General features: G+C 58.0%; 2 protein-coding genes across 3 annotated transcripts; one reads left to right on the top strand and one right to left on the bottom strand.

The window, feature by feature from the left end:
* Positions 1–957: 957 nt before the first annotated feature.
* VWA5B2 (von Willebrand factor A domain containing 5B2) lies at positions 958–12991 on the top strand. Its single transcript, XM_064584417.1, has 20 exons — positions 958–1104; positions 1977–2122; positions 2217–2387; positions 4228–4447; positions 4628–4785; positions 5333–5464; positions 5699–5823; positions 6232–6405; positions 6779–6889; positions 6995–7203; positions 7288–7399; positions 7920–8105; positions 8929–9100; positions 9191–9504; positions 10011–10200; positions 10305–10661; positions 11456–11593; positions 11684–11767; positions 11847–12070; positions 12157–12991. Exons 2-20 carry the CDS (start codon positions 1984–1986, stop codon positions 12703–12705), a joined length of 3765 nt encoding a protein of 1254 aa, XP_064440487.1. The 5' UTR covers positions 958–1104; positions 1977–1983; the 3' UTR covers positions 12706–12991.
* A 78-nt stretch (positions 12992–13069) lies between these two features.
* ALG3 (ALG3 alpha-1,3- mannosyltransferase) lies at positions 13070–18475 on the bottom strand. Of its 2 annotated transcripts, none has more exons than XM_054504299.2 (9): positions 18235–18475; positions 16436–16535; positions 16203–16350; positions 15934–16094; positions 15328–15448; positions 14495–14700; positions 14277–14352; positions 13461–13606; positions 13070–13320 (listed from the first exon to the last, which is right to left on the bottom strand). In XM_054504299.2, exons 1-9 carry the CDS (start codon positions 18428–18430, stop codon positions 13158–13160), a joined length of 1317 nt encoding a protein of 438 aa, XP_054360274.2. In that variant the 5' UTR covers positions 18431–18475; the 3' UTR covers positions 13070–13157. The 2 variants fall into 2 exon arrangements, with proteins under 2 accessions (XP_054360274.2, XP_054360275.1); XM_054504300.2 differs by having other exon boundaries at positions 18272–18474.
* Between the last annotated feature and the right edge of the window lie 373 nt (positions 18476–18848).

The raw sequence follows: 18848 nt of genomic DNA, 5'->3' as shown, positions 1-18848 counted from the left end.
TTCCCCAGGATTCCCAGACTCCCTCAGGAATCCTGGGAGAGGTTTTACAGACTTCTCTAATCTTTTGCACTTTAACACTCCAGCTGCATGAACATTCTGCCAATAACAAGGGACCTGTTTATGAGCAGGTATATTTTCTGCTGCGGGTGCTGCAGGGATGGGGTGGGGTAGGGGCCACTGCCACGACAGGCAGTCTCAAGCCAAGAGAAGGCTCTGCAGGCTGGAAGCCCTCACTTCCAAGGCGGTGGGCAACGGAAGGTAGCAGGGAGTTATAAGCCTGAGGGGCTGATCCTGCCTACTCTCTCCACCGACACAAAAGGTGGGGAGATAGCACTGGAGCGATAGGAATGCTGGCTGCTTGGGGGTGGGGGGAACTTGCTGCAGTGATGGGGGATCCCTACGTGGAGTGAGCGGTCATTGAAGCGTTCACGAGAGCTGAAGATAGCTGCAGGGATGGGGGAAGATTTCTGCAGCGATGAAGGAGTATTTTGCAAAGGAAAAGGGCTGGCTTTTTTGGGGGGGGGTGGGGAAGTCCTGTGGTGATGAAGCGCTGGGATCGCTGCAGTGATGAAAGAGGGTCACTGCACTGAGGGAAAGCATAGCCAGGGCGAGAAGTGGGGTGCTACTGGAAAAGCTGGAGTCGTTGCAGTGTTGGGGGGGTCTGCAGACTGAGCCCACTGCTGCACTTGCAGAACGTTTCACTTCCTGAAGGACGGAAAGGGTGGGGCTTCGGAGGCCCGGGTCCCTCCTCGGTGGGGGGCTGTGCAGCGGCGGGGACGCTGTCCCTGCACTGCGGTGCCCTGTCTGGCTGGCGCGGAGGCGGCGCGGAGGCGGCACCGCGCCCGAAGCGGGGGCGGTGGGGGGCGCATCGGCCCCGCCGCAGCGGTAGGCGGGGCCCGGGCGGGCTGAAGGGGCTGCCTTCCCGAGCGGGGCGGGACCAGCACCCGCAGAGCCGACGCCCCTGCGCGGACTCAGAGCGGCCGCAGCGGGAGTCCGGCGCGGGTGCCCCGCAGGTGCCGGGACTGAGTGCGGCCCGAAACGCAGAGGCGGCCCTATCCATCCTGCTCCAGTTGTGGCGCCCAGAACTCCGCAGAGGACGCGACGGTGAGGCTGGGGTTGCCCGCCGGGAGGGTGAGGATCCCTAGACCCAGCCCGCCGCATCCCCTGACAGCTCGGCTGTGGGGCCCCCTATCTCAGATCAGTTCTGTCAGGGTGGGGAGAGGTGGGTGCCAGGCACGGATCCCACGGAATCTGCCCCAACACCTTTCCTGGTCTCGCCTCCGAAAGACCCTGTCCTGTCGCTTCCCTGTCTCGTTCTTGCCACCCAACCCCCTCCCCTCCGGCCTGCAGCCCCTCTCAGCGCCCCAGTCAGGTGAGGCGCTGGAGAGGGAAAGACTACGGTCCTTCGGCTCCCCTCCCACCCCGCCCCTGCCGTCCCTCTCTGGGCTGGGGACACCCAGGAGGATGCTGGCCCTTTAAACCCCCTGCTCCTCACCCAGAGCATCTTCCATCTCGCTACCCGCTCCACTTCCGACAGCTGGCAGCCGCGGGGAGCCCCGGGGGGCCGGCAGGTACGGGGGCGGCGGCGAGGCCCGGGAGCGGGTGATGGAACTGCTGTGACCCCCCCGTCTCCCCACATCCCCACCCTTTGCCCCTGGAGGAGCAGGCGGCGGGAGTGCTGGGCGCCCGGAGCGCCGGTTAATCATTAACCCTCCGCTCCCCGGCTCCCCGCGCGGCTCCGAGCCGCGCTCCGCCCCGGCTTCCCAGGTAACCGGCTCGGATGCCCATCACACCATCCCCCCTCTTCCCTCCCCTCGCCACCTGTCGGTCCGGCCGCAGCCCCCGGCTCAGCCCGGCGCTCCCGCGGCTCCGCGTCCCAGTGCCCGAGTTCGGTTGTCCCCGCGGCTTGCAGGAGGGCGGGGTCGGGCGCCCGGGCCCCACCCCGCGGCCCCCTTCATCGAGCCCCCCCTCCCCAGGGGCGCCATGCCCGGCCTGTACTGCCCCTCCAGCTGGACGCCGCTGCCCCTCACCGACTCCTGGGTCCGGGCCTGCGCCAACGGCCCCTGCCTCAGCCTGCGGGCCCGGCTCACCTACCACAACCCGCAGCCGCAGCCGGTGGAAGGTGAGGCCGGGGCCGGGCGCGGGGCGGCGGGGCGGCGGGGAGCGGGGGCCCCGCGCGGCCCGACGCCGTCTGTGCGCCTCCCCTCCCGCCCCAGGTGTGTTCGTGTACCCGCTGGCGGAGGCCGAAGTGGTCTCGGGCTTCGAGGCGGAGGCGGCCGGACGGCGCGTCTCGTTCCAGCTGCAGAGCCGGCGACGCTCGCAGGCCGCTTGCTGCCGCGCGCTGGGCCCCGGCTGGGGGGCCTCCACGCCCCGCCGCTGCGCGCAGGGTGAGTGCCCGGCGCCCCCGCCCCGCCGCGGAAGCCAGCCGCACTCGGGGTCCCGCCCCCGCTCTGCGTCCCGCCCCTCCCCGCGCCCCCTCCAGCCACTGATTTTTTCATTCATTAATTCATGGCTTTATTCAACAGTCGCGGACTAGGCGCCTGACGTGCGCCGGGTGCCGGGGCAATGTGATCCAGGCCTGACCTGAGGTCTGCGGCCTGGGAGGCAGACGCAGCAGGCAGTCCACACGTCTGTCTCCCCCGCTGGAGCGTTAGCGCCTGAGCCTGGGCCCGGGCTTTGGCCATCTCAAAGCCCCAGCACAGAATGTGGCCATATGAGTGCTGGGTTGAGGAATGGAAGCCCATTCCTGTGCTAGGTTTTGTGGCTTGCACTTCATTCTTTCATTTATTTATTTGTACATTCATTTGATTCCTGCACGTGGGATTTACCATCCCAGTAAGAGACAGAATCCAGTGGTGTTGAGAGTTGGTACAAGCCCAGCAGGTAGTTAGAGGCCAGAGTGAACTCTGGGCTGAGGCCCCAGGAATGTTCCAGAAGGAAATGGAGCCGGCATGTGACCAAAAGGAAGGGTATGACTGGTGAAGTGGAGAGGAGGGAAAAGGCACTTCAGTCAGGGGCAATGGTGTAAGCAAAGGTTTGGAAGTTGTGTTGAGTGATGGTAATAAAATGCCTCGTATTTGTAGTAATTTACAGTTGACAAAGTCCAGTCACTGATACCACTTCATTTGAATCCAGAGAGGTATGTAATGCAAGTGCTGTTCTCTATCCCCATTTTATAGGTGTGGAAATAATAGCAACAGCCTCTTACGTGTCGGATGCTATGCATACATTCTCTCATTCCTCACCAGTCTTTGAGATACAGTTATTATGACTCCCATTTCATGGATGAAGAAACTGAGGCTCCTCAAAACAAGAGAGTTACCAAAGGGCAGAATTAGAAGTCACAGAGCTGAGACTCAAAACCTGATCCTGTGCTCTCCACTGTATCAGGCTTTCCCCAAGCCTCAGCTGGTTAGGATAGAAGCACCTTTCTTCCTTCTTCTCTCCCTTTTTTTCTTTCCTTCCATCTTCTTCCCTTCATTTATTCTGCAAGCATTTCTCAAAAGAATGGATAAATGATTACTGTGAGGAAGGGCTATAAGGTAGACTGGAGCCAGACCATGTAAGGCCTTGACCGCCACTGTCCACACCTGGCCATTTTTCCTTCAGCAGCAGTGACTCCCATGATGCCACCAGTCCCCCGATAAACCTACAATATGAGTAAAATGGTGTGCTCAGTATGCAAGTACAGCTTTATGTCCTCTAACCAGGTTCCAAGCAGATCACTGCTCCTAAACTCCTTTTGGGTAGGAAATTCTGGCCACTCCTAGTGGGCAGTGGGGAGACCCTGACTGTTCATGAGCTGAGGATTTATGAGCAAGCTGGATCCCAGGCTATGGGAGATGTCAGTCCACAAGGGAGGGTCCTTAGGAAGACAATACCCAAGGGCTGAATGAGCAGGCAGGGGAAGAAGGACAGAGGGTATGGGTCCCTTAGGATCTTGGGGGTGGTGTGGACATGTCCCCTTCTCCTCAGCTCTTCATCAGCAGGATGTCGCTACTTTTCCTGATGACAGCCAAATCCTTCTACCACCATCCTGCCTCTCCTTCAGCCATCATTCAGCTCGCGCCTCCATTCTGCATCACCAACACATTAGCCCCGTATCCCTCCAACTTTGAAAAGTCCCCCTGGCCCAGGCTCCCCTGCCTCAGTGCCTGCTCCCATTTCCTATTTCCCCCATCTCCTCTGCTTCCAGCCCCCTCTGACCCCTTTTCTCACTCACCGTAGGTCATCTTGTCTTGGATCTGGCCCAGGCCCGGTCCACACTGGTGCTGCCCACAGGCCTCATCAATGCGGCCGGCACCATGACAGTGACCCTGTGCAGCAGTCGGGAGCTGCCCTCCAGGCCCGATGGGGTGCTGCGCGTGGCTCTGCCCTCCGTGCTCACCCCACTGGCCTCATCAGGCCCACCGGGGCCCCCCAGGCCTCCGGGGCTCTGTGACGACAGGTTGGGCCTATGGTGATTCTCTTCGTCCCTCCCTCGGCTTCTCTGGGTCTAGTGCGGGTGAGGGGGCCTTGGTAGGGTGCCCTGGGGGATGGGCAGGGTGGGGAAGGGCGGGGGCCGTTCAGCCAGAGGGGCTAGGGGCCTTGGTGGTGGCCCCGTGACCCTCCTCGTGCTCCCTTCCAGCCCCACCAGCTGCTTCGGGGTGGGCAGCCCTCAGGAGGAAGGGCTGGCCGGGGAGGAGCCAGCTGCCCCTCAGGATGTGTTCTCAGGCCCTGCCCGCTGCCCTGCCCCATACACCTTCTCCTTCGAGATGCTGGTCACTGGGCCATGCCTGCTGGCAGGTGGGTGCCCCTCCTAGGATAGCTGACTGGGGAATAATTCAGGGCTCAGGACTGGGGGGAACACAGGACCAAAAAAAAAAAAACAAAACAAAAAACCAAGGACCTAAGCCTTAGGAACCTCCAGTTTTGGGTGGAGCATCCCCTGGACACTTCTACACAACACCCCCCCCAAGTTTGTCAGTGTAATTTATTTATATCCCACTCCACTCACCAATGGGAACAAAGATGATTAAATTGAGACCTGTCCAAGTGATGAAGTGGAGTTTCCTTGTGCAAGAAATGGGGGGGTGGGGTGCGCTAAATCAGCAGCTGGTTGATATATCACTGATCAGCCAGGAACAGAACTGGGAATCCACCTCCCAGCCCACGAAAGCAGGAAAAATCCCTCCCCTTGTCCACCCAACCCTATAGATCAGGCTCTGAGAGCTGAGCTGAATCAGGCATGATCCTTGCCCACACCACTGTTGTCTGGAAAGGTGATATTCGTGCTTTAGGACTGGCTTGGGGTGGGGCGATTAGCCCCTCTCCCTGCCTCTCTCTCCCTCAGGCCTGGACAGCCCCTCTCATGCTCTGCGGGCAGATGCCCCACCTCATGCCAGCTCTGCAGCCACCATCTGTGTCACACTAGCAGAGGGCCACCGCTGTGACCGGGCGTTGGAGATCCTGCTGTACCCCAGTGGTGAGAGACTGGGGCACACAGCGGGCCAGCTCTGACCTGCTTCAGGACCACCTGGGTAGCATTTTTCAAGTATAGATTTCTGGGTCCCAAGCCAGATGAATCGAGTCATCTGTGAGGGTGGGCCCCATGGTACAGGGACTCTTGGGCTTGCAAGGTCCTCCTGGGACAGTGGGACTGAGCAGTTGGGGTCCAGAGACAGGGACTGTTCTAACAGCCGTGTCCCCTCTTCCCTAGAGCCTCACCAGCCACACCTGATGCTAGAGGCTGGCAGCCTGAGCTCCGCAGAATATGAGGCCCAGGTGAGGGCCCGCCGGGACTTCCAGAGGCTGCAGCGAAGGGACAGTGATGGGGACCGGCAGGTACGGCCGCCCGGGGGGCCTGGCCTGGCCTCCGACCCTACCACCGGCTGCATTTGTGCACAAGGAACAGATAAGCAGGCTCGTGTTATGACTGCGGGGGGTGGGGGGGAGCTCTGCTCTTAGCTGGACCTCCTAGTAGCTGCCACCGCCATCCCAGAGGGCAGATGAGTACTGTCATAGGAGGGAGCATGCCAGTCTCCCTGGGGGGTGTCTCCGAGGATGGGGGCCAAGACTGACAGGCAGAGCATAGCCACCTGCCTTTGCTCTTGCCTTTATTCAAAGGACTATAAAAAGGTGCCCCCTCCGGGTGTATTCCATCGAAGCCCCCTGAGGGCTAGGTCCTGCTGCCAGCCCAGGCTGGAGTTGCACTAAGCCTGGCCCAGGGTGACCCGGGGCCCCCATGCTCAGGTGTGGTTCCTGCAACGCCGCTTCCACAAGGACATCCTGCTGAATCCCGTGCTGGTGCTGAGCTTCTGCCCAGACCTGAGCTCCGGGCCGGGCCACCTGGGCCACCTGGGCCACCTGGGCACAGCCACCCGGGAGCTCCTCTTCCTGCTGGACGGCAGCAGTGCTGCACACAAGGCCTGTGGGCGCGGGGCGTGGGCGGGCCGGGGGCGGGAGCGCGCGCAGTGGGTCTGCGCTGGGCTGGGGGCAGCCTCTCGGAGACGCGCGCGCACCCCCCCTTACACTCATCCGGACTCCTGGGCTCCAAGAGCCTCTCTCGCCTGTGGTTACAGTCAGTCGCCCCGGAGCCCAAACCCAAGGCCTCACATCCCCGTCCAGGGGCTCTCACACACAGCCTCCCTCACACTCCCGGGCTCGCTCCCAGCCGGCCTCGCCCCCACCCCCACGTCCAGCTCCTCGTGTTCACGCAGCCTGCGGAAGGCAGGCAGTCTGGCATCCCTACCACTGCCCCAGGGCCCTGCTTCACGCCGCCCTCCCCGGCCCTCCCCAGGATGCCATTGTTTTGGCTGTGAAGTCCCTGCCCCCACAGACGCTCATCAACCTGGCCGTGTTTGGCGCGGCCGTGCAGCCCCTCTTCCCAGAGAGCCAGCCATGCAGCGATGTGAGTACGGCCCCGGGATCCTGGGGGGGGGGGGGGGGGGGGGGGGCGGGGGCTGGTGAGGATGGCTCGGCCTGGCTGTGGCCACAGCATGCCTTTTCTTTCCAGGACACCGTGCAGCTGATCTGTGAGAATGTTGAGACCCTGCAGGCTGCAGGCGGCCCCCCAGATGTGCTGGCTGCGCTGACCTGGGCCGTGGCGCAGCCCCAGCACAGGGCCCACCCCAGGCAGCTCTTCCTGCTGACTGCTGCCTCGCCCCTGGCCGCTGCTACCCAGCAGACCCTGGAGCTCATGAGGTGGCACAGGGGGGCAGCCAGGTACGGGCTGAGCCAGGTGCCTGACATTGACCCCCGCCCCCAAGAAGCTCCTGAAGATCACAGCTGCTTCCCTTGCCTCATCAGGTGCTTCTCCTTTGGGCTGGGGCCTGCCTGCCACCAGCTGCTTCAGGGTCTGTCTGCCCTCAGCAGGGGCCGGGCCTACTTCCCAAGGCCTGGGGAGAGGCTGCAGCCCATGGTGAGCTTGAGTCTGGGCCCTGGGCCCTGCTCCCAGAAGTCCTTCCCCCAAGTTACCCTAAGCCTGCAACACAACCCAGCCAAGCCGTGGGGTCTCCTGGCACCCTTGACCAGGACTTCTCCCCCATTCCAATTCCTGCCCTCCTTTGAGATGCCAGTCAGGAGAGGAGCTGCTGGGGTTGCTGTGGGGTGCTGTAGGAGGCCAAAGGTGTGGGGGACGTGGCCCTCTGACCACCCCCCAAATCTTATTCTGTTTTCTCCTGGTACTGAGCCATATCCTTGACAAATCCTGCCTCATCCACAGCCTTGGCTCAGGCCAGGAGACAGACCCAACCCTGAGGACTGAGCACTCAGTCCCCTTGCTTAGTCCTACCCCCATTCCTTCCCCGGACCCCAGCCTGACCCTGCTCCCCTCAGCCCAGGGGCTGGGCAAGTGGCATCAGTGGATGGGTGGCCTTCCCGTGCCGTGGGCTGTGTGGCACCTCTCTCTCCCGTGCCCTCCCTCTGGCCACTCCTCACAGCTGGTGCAGGCTCTGCGGAAGGCACTGGAGCCCGCTCTGAGCGACATCTCTGTGGACTGGTTTGTGCCGGATGCAGTGGAGGCACTGCTGACGCCCCGGGAGATCCCAGCACTCTACCCTGGGGACCAGCTGCTCGGTTACTGCTCACTCTTCAGGGTGGACGGCTTCCGGCCCCGCGCCCCAGGGGTAGGCCTGGGCTGCCTCAAGTCCCTGCATGTCTTCAAAACTCTTCCACTCCCTGTGCCTCTCCTTGCCAAACTCTCCTACTGCACCCTAGGCCTCCCCAGGGACCCCACTGGGCACCCCAAGGTGACGGCACCCTGCCCTCTTCATGAGGTCTTCTACTGAAGTGTCCTTGGCTTTTACCAGAGGTCGTTAAAGCACACGGCCACAGAAGACAGCTCTAGCATTCGCTCTGAGGGTTCTGTGGAAACTCACTCGTTTCTTCACACAGTGCCCTACAGAAAGCACCATCTGGATTGTTTCCTGTAACACTCAGACAGAGTATAGTCTAGATGAAATCTCAGATCCCAACTCTAGCACGTACCAGCCATTTGATTTGGGGCCAGTCACTTCACCTCTCGGAGTGCATTTCCTCATACTGAGTCTTGTCATAGGGTTGTTGTAATTAGAGGTCACAACGCGCACACTCGGTAGGATACTTGACATGCAGTAGGAGTTTAAGAAATGGTAGTTATTTTGATTTGTAAAAAGCTTTCTCTCTCTAGAAGAAATAAGCCCACTTCATTTTGATCCCGAGCGCTGTATAATGGAGTGTTTGCCTTTTTGCCTGCCTGCCAGGAAGCTCAGGGCCAAACCTGAAGCTCAGCCACAGCAGCTCTCTTAACCTTCTGATTAGCATGTATGCTTCCTCCTTCCCCAGTACCAGGCTTTCATTTCTGGTTTATTAACTTTATTGCCTCTTGTGGTGAGACATCTTAAATCCTGTTTGGAAAGAGGCAGCATATAACTACCATCAGTTTTTTCTGCAATGCCTCTCGCTCTCTAGGGCCCAGAACCTGGCTGGCAGAGCTTGGGAGGCTCTGTGTTCCCATCCCCAGAGGAAGCACCATCTGCCACCAGTCCTGGCACTGAGCCCACTGGCACCTCGGAGCTGCTGGGAACAGGCACTGTGTCAACGGAGCTGTCCAACCTGTGGGCTGCTGGGAACTCAGAGCAGAGTGAGGACCTGGTCGTGGTGTGCAGCTGTGTTGGAGGAGTGGGCCATGGGAGAGGCCGGGGCTGGGATCCTTTCTCTTGCCTCCCAGCAGGTGCCGATGCTCTGACAGACCCAGTCACAGACCCCGGACCCAACACCTCCTCTGATACAGCCATATGGCGCCGCATCTTCCAGTCATCGTACATCCGGGAGCAGTATGTGCTCACCCACTGCTCCGCCAGCCCAGAGCCGGGTCCAGGTTCCACAGGCAGCAGCGAGTCCCCTGGCTCCTGGGGCCCTGGCTCCCCCGAGGGCATGGCTCCCCTGCATCTCCCTTCTCAGCAGGGCTGCCGCAGCCTGGCCTGGGGAGAACCTGCGGGCTCCCGCTCCTGCCCCCTGCCTCCACCCCCACTGGCTCCAGTCAAGGTGAGATTCAGCCCACGTGCATTCTACTAGGTATCCAGCAAATGTTTATTGACTATCTGCTATATACCATAAATTGTGCAGTGGTTACTATTAAGTCCAGCTGAAGAGATAAGTGGGTAAATCTATAAGGATGCCATGTGACATACAGTGGTGAGCACAGGGACATAGCATTATGGGGAGGGTCAGAGTCAAGATGGCTAACCCTGTGTGAGGGAGTCAGGAAAGCAAGAGCCACATCTGGAAGAACAAGTAGAAGCTAGCCAGGCAAAGAGGGAGAAGACATGAACAAAATCAGAGACAAGGAACAATGTCAAGTGAGAAACGGGGCATGGAGTAAGACAGCACTGGGAAGGGGCCAGGGGCCATAAAGAGTGGCCTTGCTCCTAAGGGTGGTGAGCAGCCACCCACCATTTCAGACGAAGGGCTCTGTGGCCAGTTGTGTCTACATGTGTGATGGCCAGGAGCTCTGAGTTTCTTGACTGGTGGACCCCACTTCTTATGTGCAGTCTGGGGCCTTGAGTGCTGAGGTGCTGGGTCGTCGACACAGAGCAGCTCTGGCTGGCCGGAGCCTCTCATCCCCACCAGGCCAGGTGAACCCAATCCCTGGCCGTCCCCGGCACCCCTCTCTGGGAACAGCAGCTGGTGGGCCAGGCCCCGAACCAGGGCAGCAGCTGGCACAGGGCCTGGATGACTCAGGTAAGGGTTGGATGGGGAGCTGCGTTCTGAGACCACGGAGGGTCTCAGAGAGGTGGGGCCTAGGGCACCACACTGCCCCTGCCTTTATGGTTGTCTCCCTCCAGGAAACCTGCTCTCCCCGGCCCCTATGGACTGGGACATGTTGATGGAACCCCCCTTCTTATTCACGGCTATGCCCCCCAATGGGGAGTCGGCCCCTCCAGCAGAGGCACTGTCTCCTCAGGCTCCACGCTGCCACGTAGTGATCCGGGCCCTGTGTGGGGAGCAGCCTATGTGCTGGGAGGTGGGTGTTGGCCTAGAGACACTATGGGGACCTGGTGATGCTGGCTCACCGCCTCTGTCACCCCCTGAAAGAGAAGGTGCTTGGGACCAAGCACTCCATCGGCTGACAGCAGCCTCTGTGGTCCGGGACAATGAGCAGCTGGCTCTCCGTGGAGGGGCTGAGGCCACGGCTGACCGAGGTGAGCTGCTGGTGGGCCCAGGGAGGGCCCAGGGAGCCCGTAGGGGGCAGAGAGTGGCAGAGGTGCAGGTCTGTGTGTTTGATCACTCTATACCTCATCTTGCTCACAAACAATTTGAGGTGGCTCACCCATATTGACAAGAAAAAAAAAAAAGTAGGGCAATGGGATAATAAAAGGAGGTGGAGAATTAGGTTATATTAAAGATATGCACACCATGAGGTTCTATGCCCTTGCGAACATGGGACCCAAAACTGGCAAGCTTCCTAGCAGCCAACACAGAGGGAAATGTGATCTTCTTAATGACTCACAGTGCCTATAAAATAAAAACAAACCTATCCTTCAGGAGGACTATTAAATCAGAGTGAACATTTCAGTTCTTCAGTGGCACCAGCCACACTTCAAGTGTTTAACACTCACATGTGGCTAGTGGTTACCATACTGGATCACGGAGACCTAGAATATTTCATTCACTGCAGAAAGTTCTATTGGACAGTGCTGAAATGAGTGGACAGAAAAGGCACCACAGTTAGTGTTTCCTTTGGGTGGTGAACAAAATGTTCGATTTCTGGGTGGCCAGAGGGTCTTGCCCCGCTATGGGCTGAGGGTTCAGCCTAACTACTTGTCAAAGCTGGGGAGTCTGAGCTGGCTCCTAGAAGAAACTCTGCTCTGGTCAAAAGTGGACAGAGGGAAAAGCTATGCGGAACGCTGAGATTTGTTTCTATAAAGCCCTCTGTACAGGGAGGGTGGGGGAAGTGCCCTGCTCCAGTTCAGCCTGCTGCTTCCTGCTCTCACAGGCCACGCCCGGAGGTCCTGGCTCCGAGCCCTTCAGACAAGCAAGGTCAGCTGGGCCCCTTCCTGCTTCACCTGCCCGGTAGCTGTGGACGCTACCACCAGGGAGGTCCTACCCTCAGCTCTGCAGGTGCGGAGCTCAGGTAGAGTCCCTCCTGGGTGACCTCTCGGGTGCCGGCCCTCATCTCACTGGCTGCCCTCCCCGTTCACCCCCATCTCCTGTGCCCCTACAGAGCTAGCTGAGCCCCCAAGCACTTCTCCTGCCCCTCAGGGCCATCTAGATGCAACTCCTCTGCCCACAGCTGTGCACTCTACAGGTGAGGCTCAAAGTCCAGGCAAGGGTAGGGAGCAGCCAGGCTTGGGGACCACGGCTGGCACTGACTGGCTCCATTGCAGGACTTCAGGGAGGCTCTCTGGTAGGCGGCTGGAACCCGAACCAAAATGGCAAGCCCAAGTCGGCCACCAGAAGTCCTCAGCTCCTCCCCCGCCAGCCTCCCTCTAGGCTCAGCCTGGGCGGTGGGAGGGCCAGAGGCTCTGACGGCCCCCGACTCTGCAGCCCCCACCGGGGCCAGGCTAGCGGCAGCAACAGTGAAGGCGGCGGCCACGACTACTTGCCCTTGGTGAGGACTCGGGAGGTGGAGGGTGGCGCTGCCACGGCCAGGGCACTGTCTCAGCTCGCTTCTCCCCCCACCTCCTCTCTCCTCAGGTGCGGCTGCAGGAGGCACCCGGCTGCTTCCGCCTGGACGCGCCCTTCTGTGCGGCCGTGCGCATCCCGCAGGAACGCCTGTGCCGCGCTTCGCCCTTCGCCGTGCACCGCGCCAGCCTCAGCCCCACCTCGGCCGCCTCTCCCTGGGCACTCCTGGGACCTGGGCTGGGCCAGGGGGACAGTGCCACGGCCTCCTGCAGCCCGTCCCCCAGCTCAGGCTCCGAGGGTCCAGGCCAGGTGGACAGCGGGAGGGGCTCAGACACCGAGGCCTCGGAGGGTGCGGAAGGGCTGGGCGGGGCCGACCTGCGGGGCCGGACCTGGGCCACGGCCGTGGCACTCGCGTGGCTGGAGCACCGCTGCGCCGCCGCCTTTGGCGAGTGGGAACTAGCAGCGGCTAAAGCGGACTTTTGGCTGCGGGCCCAGCGCCTGCCCGATGGCCTTGACCTGGCTGCCCTCAAAGCGGCCGCCCGCGGTCTCTTCCTGCTGCTCCGCCACTGGGACCAGAACCTGCAGCTACACCTGCTGTGCTACAGCCCTGCGAACGTGTGAGGGCCCGCCCGCTGCCCTGGCTGGCGCCGCCCCCCACAGACTCCAGTCACTGCCACCCAGGGCGGGCTTCTCCGTACTGGGAGGGGCAGGCTGCTGTCGGCCTGACCCCCACTGCTTCTCATTCCCTTCCCAGAACCCCCCTGCCCTCACAGAAAGTGCCTGCCTGTGCGCTCTCTCTCCCACTACCCCCACCCATGCCTTTTCCCTTCTGAGCTCCTACAGTGCAGTGGAAGAGGAGAGAGCCACAGCCCCCAAATCCTATGCAATAAAGTGCCTCCTAGGACTGCCCAAACGAGTTCTTTATCTGCAGTGTGCATGCCCCTCACAGCTTGGCGCAGGCGCTTCCATGCGAGCTGCACAGAAGTGGGCGTGGTATGGTTTATTAGGAAGGGCACAGAGTCTATTCCCATCCAGGGTCCTACGAGTGGGCTGGAGGGGAAGGGAGCTGGATCTCAGTGGGCTTTCTTGCTGTGCTGGATGCTCTTGGGGAAAGGCTGGGGGCCCAGCCAGAGCTGCAGCAGGATGACAGCATGGCATATGTGCAGGGCCGCAGAGCTGCAGGATGTGGATGGGTATGTGTTCCAGGAGAGCTCAATGAGCCCCAGCACCAGCAACCTGGAGATGAGAGCGAAGCTTAGGTTTTGCCCGGGTTCTAGGCCTGCAGCCCTTCAGCTCGCCCCCAACCCTCCACGGTCAGCCTTGGGATGGGGAGCTCCCTAGCTCTTCCCACTCATCCAGGTTGTCCCAGCCAGTACCTGAGCAGATGTGTAAGCCAGCGTGCAGGCGTGGCCCACAGGAGGTAGGGCAGTGTGTGGAAATACCAGACGTAGAACTGGTAGTGGAGGGAGCGGCTGAAGCAGATGCCAATGAAGTTGGAGGTGAAGAGGGTAGAGATGATCTGTAGGCAGTGGTCAAGGCCAAGGGCAGGAGCAGAAGGGCCAGGAGTTGGGATGGGGGTGGGGGTAGGGAGGGCCCAAAGCAAAGGGGCAAAAGTTTTGGGGTCAGACAGTCCCCTGGCTCTGCCATTCTGAGATGCATCCTTTCGGATGAGTTTCTTAACTTCTCCAGACCTGTTCCTCAGTCTAACGTGGAGACAACAATACTGGGGCCATAAAGTCTACTGAGTTTAAATTCATCACTTACAAGCTGAGTGACCTAAGTAAGTTACTTAAACTCCTTAACGTCCTGATTTTGTCATCTGTAAAATTAGCATAATAATAATAATAATAACAATAAAAATACCTCCCTATTTCAGAGTCTCTTGTGAGCTTTAAATGTTAGAATGTACGTAAATCTCTTAGGACAACACCAGGCAGAGAGTGAGTACTTATAGTGGTAAGTCAAATAATATTTAGAATTAAGAATAAAACACACTTAAATATGTAAAGTGCTTAGCACTGTGGTGCAGAGTGGTGGAAGGAACAGCTCTACTCCCATGAACAGGGCCTGTAGCTATTTCTGGTATCTCCTTTTCCCTCCCCCAGGTCACCAGCCATCCAGGACTAACTGACCAGGACCCCAACTGTACCTGTAGAGGGCAAGACTTACCTTCCCATGATTTAAAGGATATGATTGGGTGTGAGGCGCTGTGGTGGAACCTTCCTTTTGGAGGGATCCTTTAGCAGAGACAGGATACTTTCCCCCGTCCTGGGGAGAAGCCATTCAAACATTTATCAAGCCTCCATCCTAGGGCAAACTCTAGATTCACCCACATGAACTCAACATCTCCTCCAAGCAGGCCCTTCATCCTTCCCCCAACTCTGCCCATGACACTGCTCCCCTTTCTCACCTGTGCCACCTGCAGAAGGCAAAGAGAAAGAGCAGGGCGAGGTGGGCGGCCAACAGTGCCAGGTGGAAGGCGCGATGCAAGAAGAGGGCCTCAGGGAGGAAGCGCCAGTTCACTGTCCAGCGGAAGAGAAACTGGCGGCCAAGATCAAAGGAGCGGGATAGGTAGCCAGTGGGGTTCTCCAGCAGGAAGGGCAGCCCCAGCAGCACCTGAGGGTAGGTGTGATGTCAGCAGAGGTGCCCAGGCTCAAGCTGAGCCTTCATACTAATCATCAAGGGGAGTGGACAGAGTGCGTAGGTCTCAGAGGTTCTCAAATTCCTCCAGGAATAGCAGGAAAGCCAGCCTCCACATCCAGGCCAGAGCCTGGGGCCAAAGAAGCTGAGAAGGCAGGTAGTAACAGTCCTTTAAGTTTGGACTCACCACATCATAAATGGGCAGAATCAGAGGGGCGCCTGCGTGGCTCAGTTGGTTGGGCGACTGCCTTCGGCTCAGGTCATGATCCTGGAGTCCCGGGATCGAGTCCCGCATCGGGCTCCCTGCTCAGTGGGGAGTCTGCTTCTCCCTCTGACCCTACCCCCTCTCGTGCTCTATCTCATTCTCTCTCTCAAATAAATAAATAAATAAAATCTTTAAAAAATAAAAATTAAAAAAAATGGGCAGAATCAGAGAAACCCTCAGAAACCATCTAGTTCAACACCCTTATTTTACAGCTAATAAAAGGAAAGCCCAGAATCAACTCCCAAACCCTGTCTGTTAGCTTTGAGGAAGTCTCAACGATGGAAGGAGGCCAGAGAGTAGCCTTCCCTTCATTAGGAAGGGGAAGGTAGTGGGGGTACCTGAAGGACAGCACAGATGCCCAACTTGGGGAGGGCTCCACGGAAGCCAAATTGCATGAGGAGAAGAAATAGCAACCCAGGGGCGAAGAGTAGCACATTCATCTTCACAGAGACTGCCAGGCTGGGGTAGGTAAGGGAGATGAAGGGGGGAGATCAGCTCCAGGGCCATTTACCCCACCCAAAGATGCATCTCCCCTCGACATACACCAGCAACTCCTCCCCTCCCCTGCCAGCAAGCTCCAGGATGGGGCCCACACTCAGAATGGCTGGAAGGAGGGTAAAGCAGCAGGGAGGAGGCTGAGGGCAGGGGGCAGATACCAAGTCTCTATGCTCAGACTGGGCCAGCAAATACATATTTACAGTATTTAGAATGTGCAAGGACCAACTCCAACAATAGATGCCGTCTAGAAGGAAGGGTAGGGGGTGTGTGTGTTTGGGGGGTGGGGGCAGAGACTGTCTACAGATCCTAGACTTGTCTAGTGGGGCCCTGACTGACCCATATTGTCTGGTTACTCCCTTACTTCCTCTGCTGCAGGCAACTGGGGGAGGAAATGATGGAAATACAGAATGAGAGAGGGGGAGGGGGGAGAAGGGAGGGGTGCTGACCTGAAACAGCAGCAGCCCCAGCCCCAGCGCCGAGCCAGCAGGAGGTTGATACTGAGGAAAAGCAGCGCCATGGCCACCGGGTCATTGAAGAGCCGCAGCACGAAGATGGAGTGGACACGGTAAGAGGCGCAGCACATGAAGAAAAAGACGAAGGGAGGTACCTGAGAGGTGGGCACAGTGGGGAACAAGGTCAGCTCACCAACCCTGAGCCATCCCTACTCCCCAGCCCTGCCAGTTGGGGCCTCCTGCTCCCGGTAGCATGGACTCACCTTGCAGGTCTGGTGGTAGATCAAGAAGACAAGCAGCAAGGTGGCCAGGTAGAGCACAGCAAAGATGTGCTGGGCCATGCGGATGTCAGTGCCCCGGCCAGTGGCATAATATAGCCCCATAAAGATGTACACAAAGCCGGCTGGGTACCTGGAAGAGGAGTCTGGGTCAGGCTACCCAGCCTGGTATCCAGGCAGCCCCTCAGGTCCTCATTGAACCCCTTACCATCACTCACACAAGAGGTCCAGTGTCACCCTGCAGTTGGGTGTAGTCATAGGTGCCGTTGATGACACCCTCCACCTGGGCCATGTAGGCCTTCCAGTCAATCTCTGTATCTGGAAAAGGACAGGACGGTGTGGTTACTTCCAAGTTCAGAACCTGTCTGCCTCCCCCCCCCACACACACACCTCCAGCCCCTCAAAACACAGAGTTCCAGCTCTTTCCCAGGACTTCTATCACAACCCTTTATCTCACTGCTCATCTGGCATTCTCTGGGTGAACCCAAGCATCTCAAATTCAACATGTCTGTAATTGAACTCAAACCGTCCACTCTAAATCTGCTCTCCTTCCTGGGTTTCATGAATGGCACCATCAGCCTCCCAGCTGCCCAGGTCACAAACCTGGGTAACATCTTTGACACTTACTTCTTTCTCGTTTCCAACACCCAGTCACCAAATCCTGCCTATTCTTCATCCTAAATAACTCCACTATCTCTCATCCTTTTCTGCTCTTACATACTAATATTCAGACCTAACATAATCTCTAGCCTCAATGATGCAACAGTTTCCTAATTAGTTTCCCAGCTTCCACTTTTACCTCACTACAATATATTTCCCACCTCTGCAACCAGAGAGCTCTTTCTATAATAGAAATCATGTCAGATCTCTCTGCTTAAAACCCTTCACTGATTCCTCAAGGCTCCTAAGATAAAAACCAAATCACATTATTCCCAATTTTAGAAGAGGAACCTATGAATTAATGAGGTTAAGTGACTAATTCAAGATCAGTGAGCTAAGAAGGGTAAAGCTGAGATTGGAACTCCGTGAGGTCCTAAATTCTTAACCACCATGCTAATTATCTCCTTAACACAACTGACAGACTGCTTCACAATCTGGTCTCAACTTCTGCAATCTCATCTCTCACTGCTACCCTCACTTGAATTCTGTTCCAGCTCTAAAAAAAAATTCAGTTCCTCAAAGGAAGCAGACTCTCTTTTGACTGGAAGTTTTTAGTTACAGGATTCTCTACCTAGAGTGCTCTTTCTCCTCTCCTTTTCTCTCTTTCCTCAATTGGCTCGCTCTTACCTTTCAACGGGGACTCAAGTCTGGCTTAAGTGCCCTCCTGTGTCCTTTATGGCTCCCTGTCTTCCTACTATCATGATGAATCTGATCCACTATCATTTTCTACTAACTTCTTTTTGTCCAGGCCCATACACCCAAATAGAAAATGTGTCTATTTTTTCACCACTGTACCCCTGGCACCTAGCACAGTGTTAAGCATATAATAAACATTCAATAAATATGTGTTACATTAATCATCTTTAGCAAGAAAGCCTTAAGCCCAGTGGCTAGATTCAGGCTGGAAAGGAGCTCCCAATAATACCCAAAGGACTCAAGTGGTCACAAAATGACATTGTTGACAAGAGAACTTTGAGACCTCAGAATTGAACAGATGAGACAATTTGGATCCAGCAGGGGAAGGGACATGTCCAAAGCCAAGAGACAAGAAGGAGCAGTAGTACATTAACTCGGACCCAGGTCTTTTGATTTCCAGGCTAGTTTATGTTCTTAGCCTGGCAGGCTGTATGGTCAGAGCAGAGGGCCAATCTCTAGGGTCGCCCCTTCCATCATCGGGGAGGGATTAAGACAGGGTTTGGTTTTATGGAGCAGGCTTTGGACGTGGGTAAAAATTATCGTCTGCAATTGATGACTGATTGGATCTGGATTTCAGTTCCGAATCTGGGTCCCAGTTTGGGTAGGGGGTTCGGGTCCCCCTCCCTCCCCTCCCCCCTCCCCTCCTCCTCGGCGCACTCACATGCCACCCTGTGAATGACCCAGAAGGTGATGCCCACCTCCGCCAGGCAGAGGCAGGCGGCCACCAGCAGCGTGTAGCGCGGCTCCAGCAGCAATAGGCGCCGCTCTTGCCAGGCGCGCCGCAGCCATTGTCCGCAGAGTCCCGCAGCCCGGGATGCCGTACCCGCCCGGCCGCGTTTCCGTAGGCCCGCCGCCATCTTGACGGTGCGCCGCTCCTGTTGACCCCCCACCCCGGAAGCCCGGCCCCTCAGCACTTAAGTTCCGCTCCCCGCGCCGGCTGTCCCAACCGACTGATCGCTGTCCGGTTTCGTGTCCTATTTGCTCCACTTAAATTTACTTCTTCCACATCTTTTCTGATGCACTACACACTCCAGCCATGCAGGAATAGTTTTACTCCTCAGTACATACTTGGTTCTGAGCACGCAGGCGCTAAAGTAGATCGAACGTTTGCCCAGAAAAGCAACATTCCTGTTCGTGTTCTCCCTTGCCTGGCATCACACTTCGTCTGTGTTTCATGCCAGTCTCTCCTGGAGGGCAAGACCTGTGGCCGCGCCCCTCCTGCCTCCTCTGAGAGCCTTCCGCGTACTCAAAACTGGGTAGAAATGAATCTTTCAT

This window comes from Mirounga angustirostris, unplaced genomic scaffold (genome assembly GCF_029215605.1).
Source record: "Mirounga angustirostris isolate CCGP_5_RB_7025 unplaced genomic scaffold, mMirAng1.0.hap1 SCAF_1, whole genome shotgun sequence".
Taxonomy (NCBI): domain Eukaryota; kingdom Metazoa; phylum Chordata; class Mammalia; order Carnivora; family Phocidae; genus Mirounga; species Mirounga angustirostris.
Note: the sequence above shows the minus strand (reverse complement) of the source record. Positions and strands in the feature narration are given on the sequence as shown.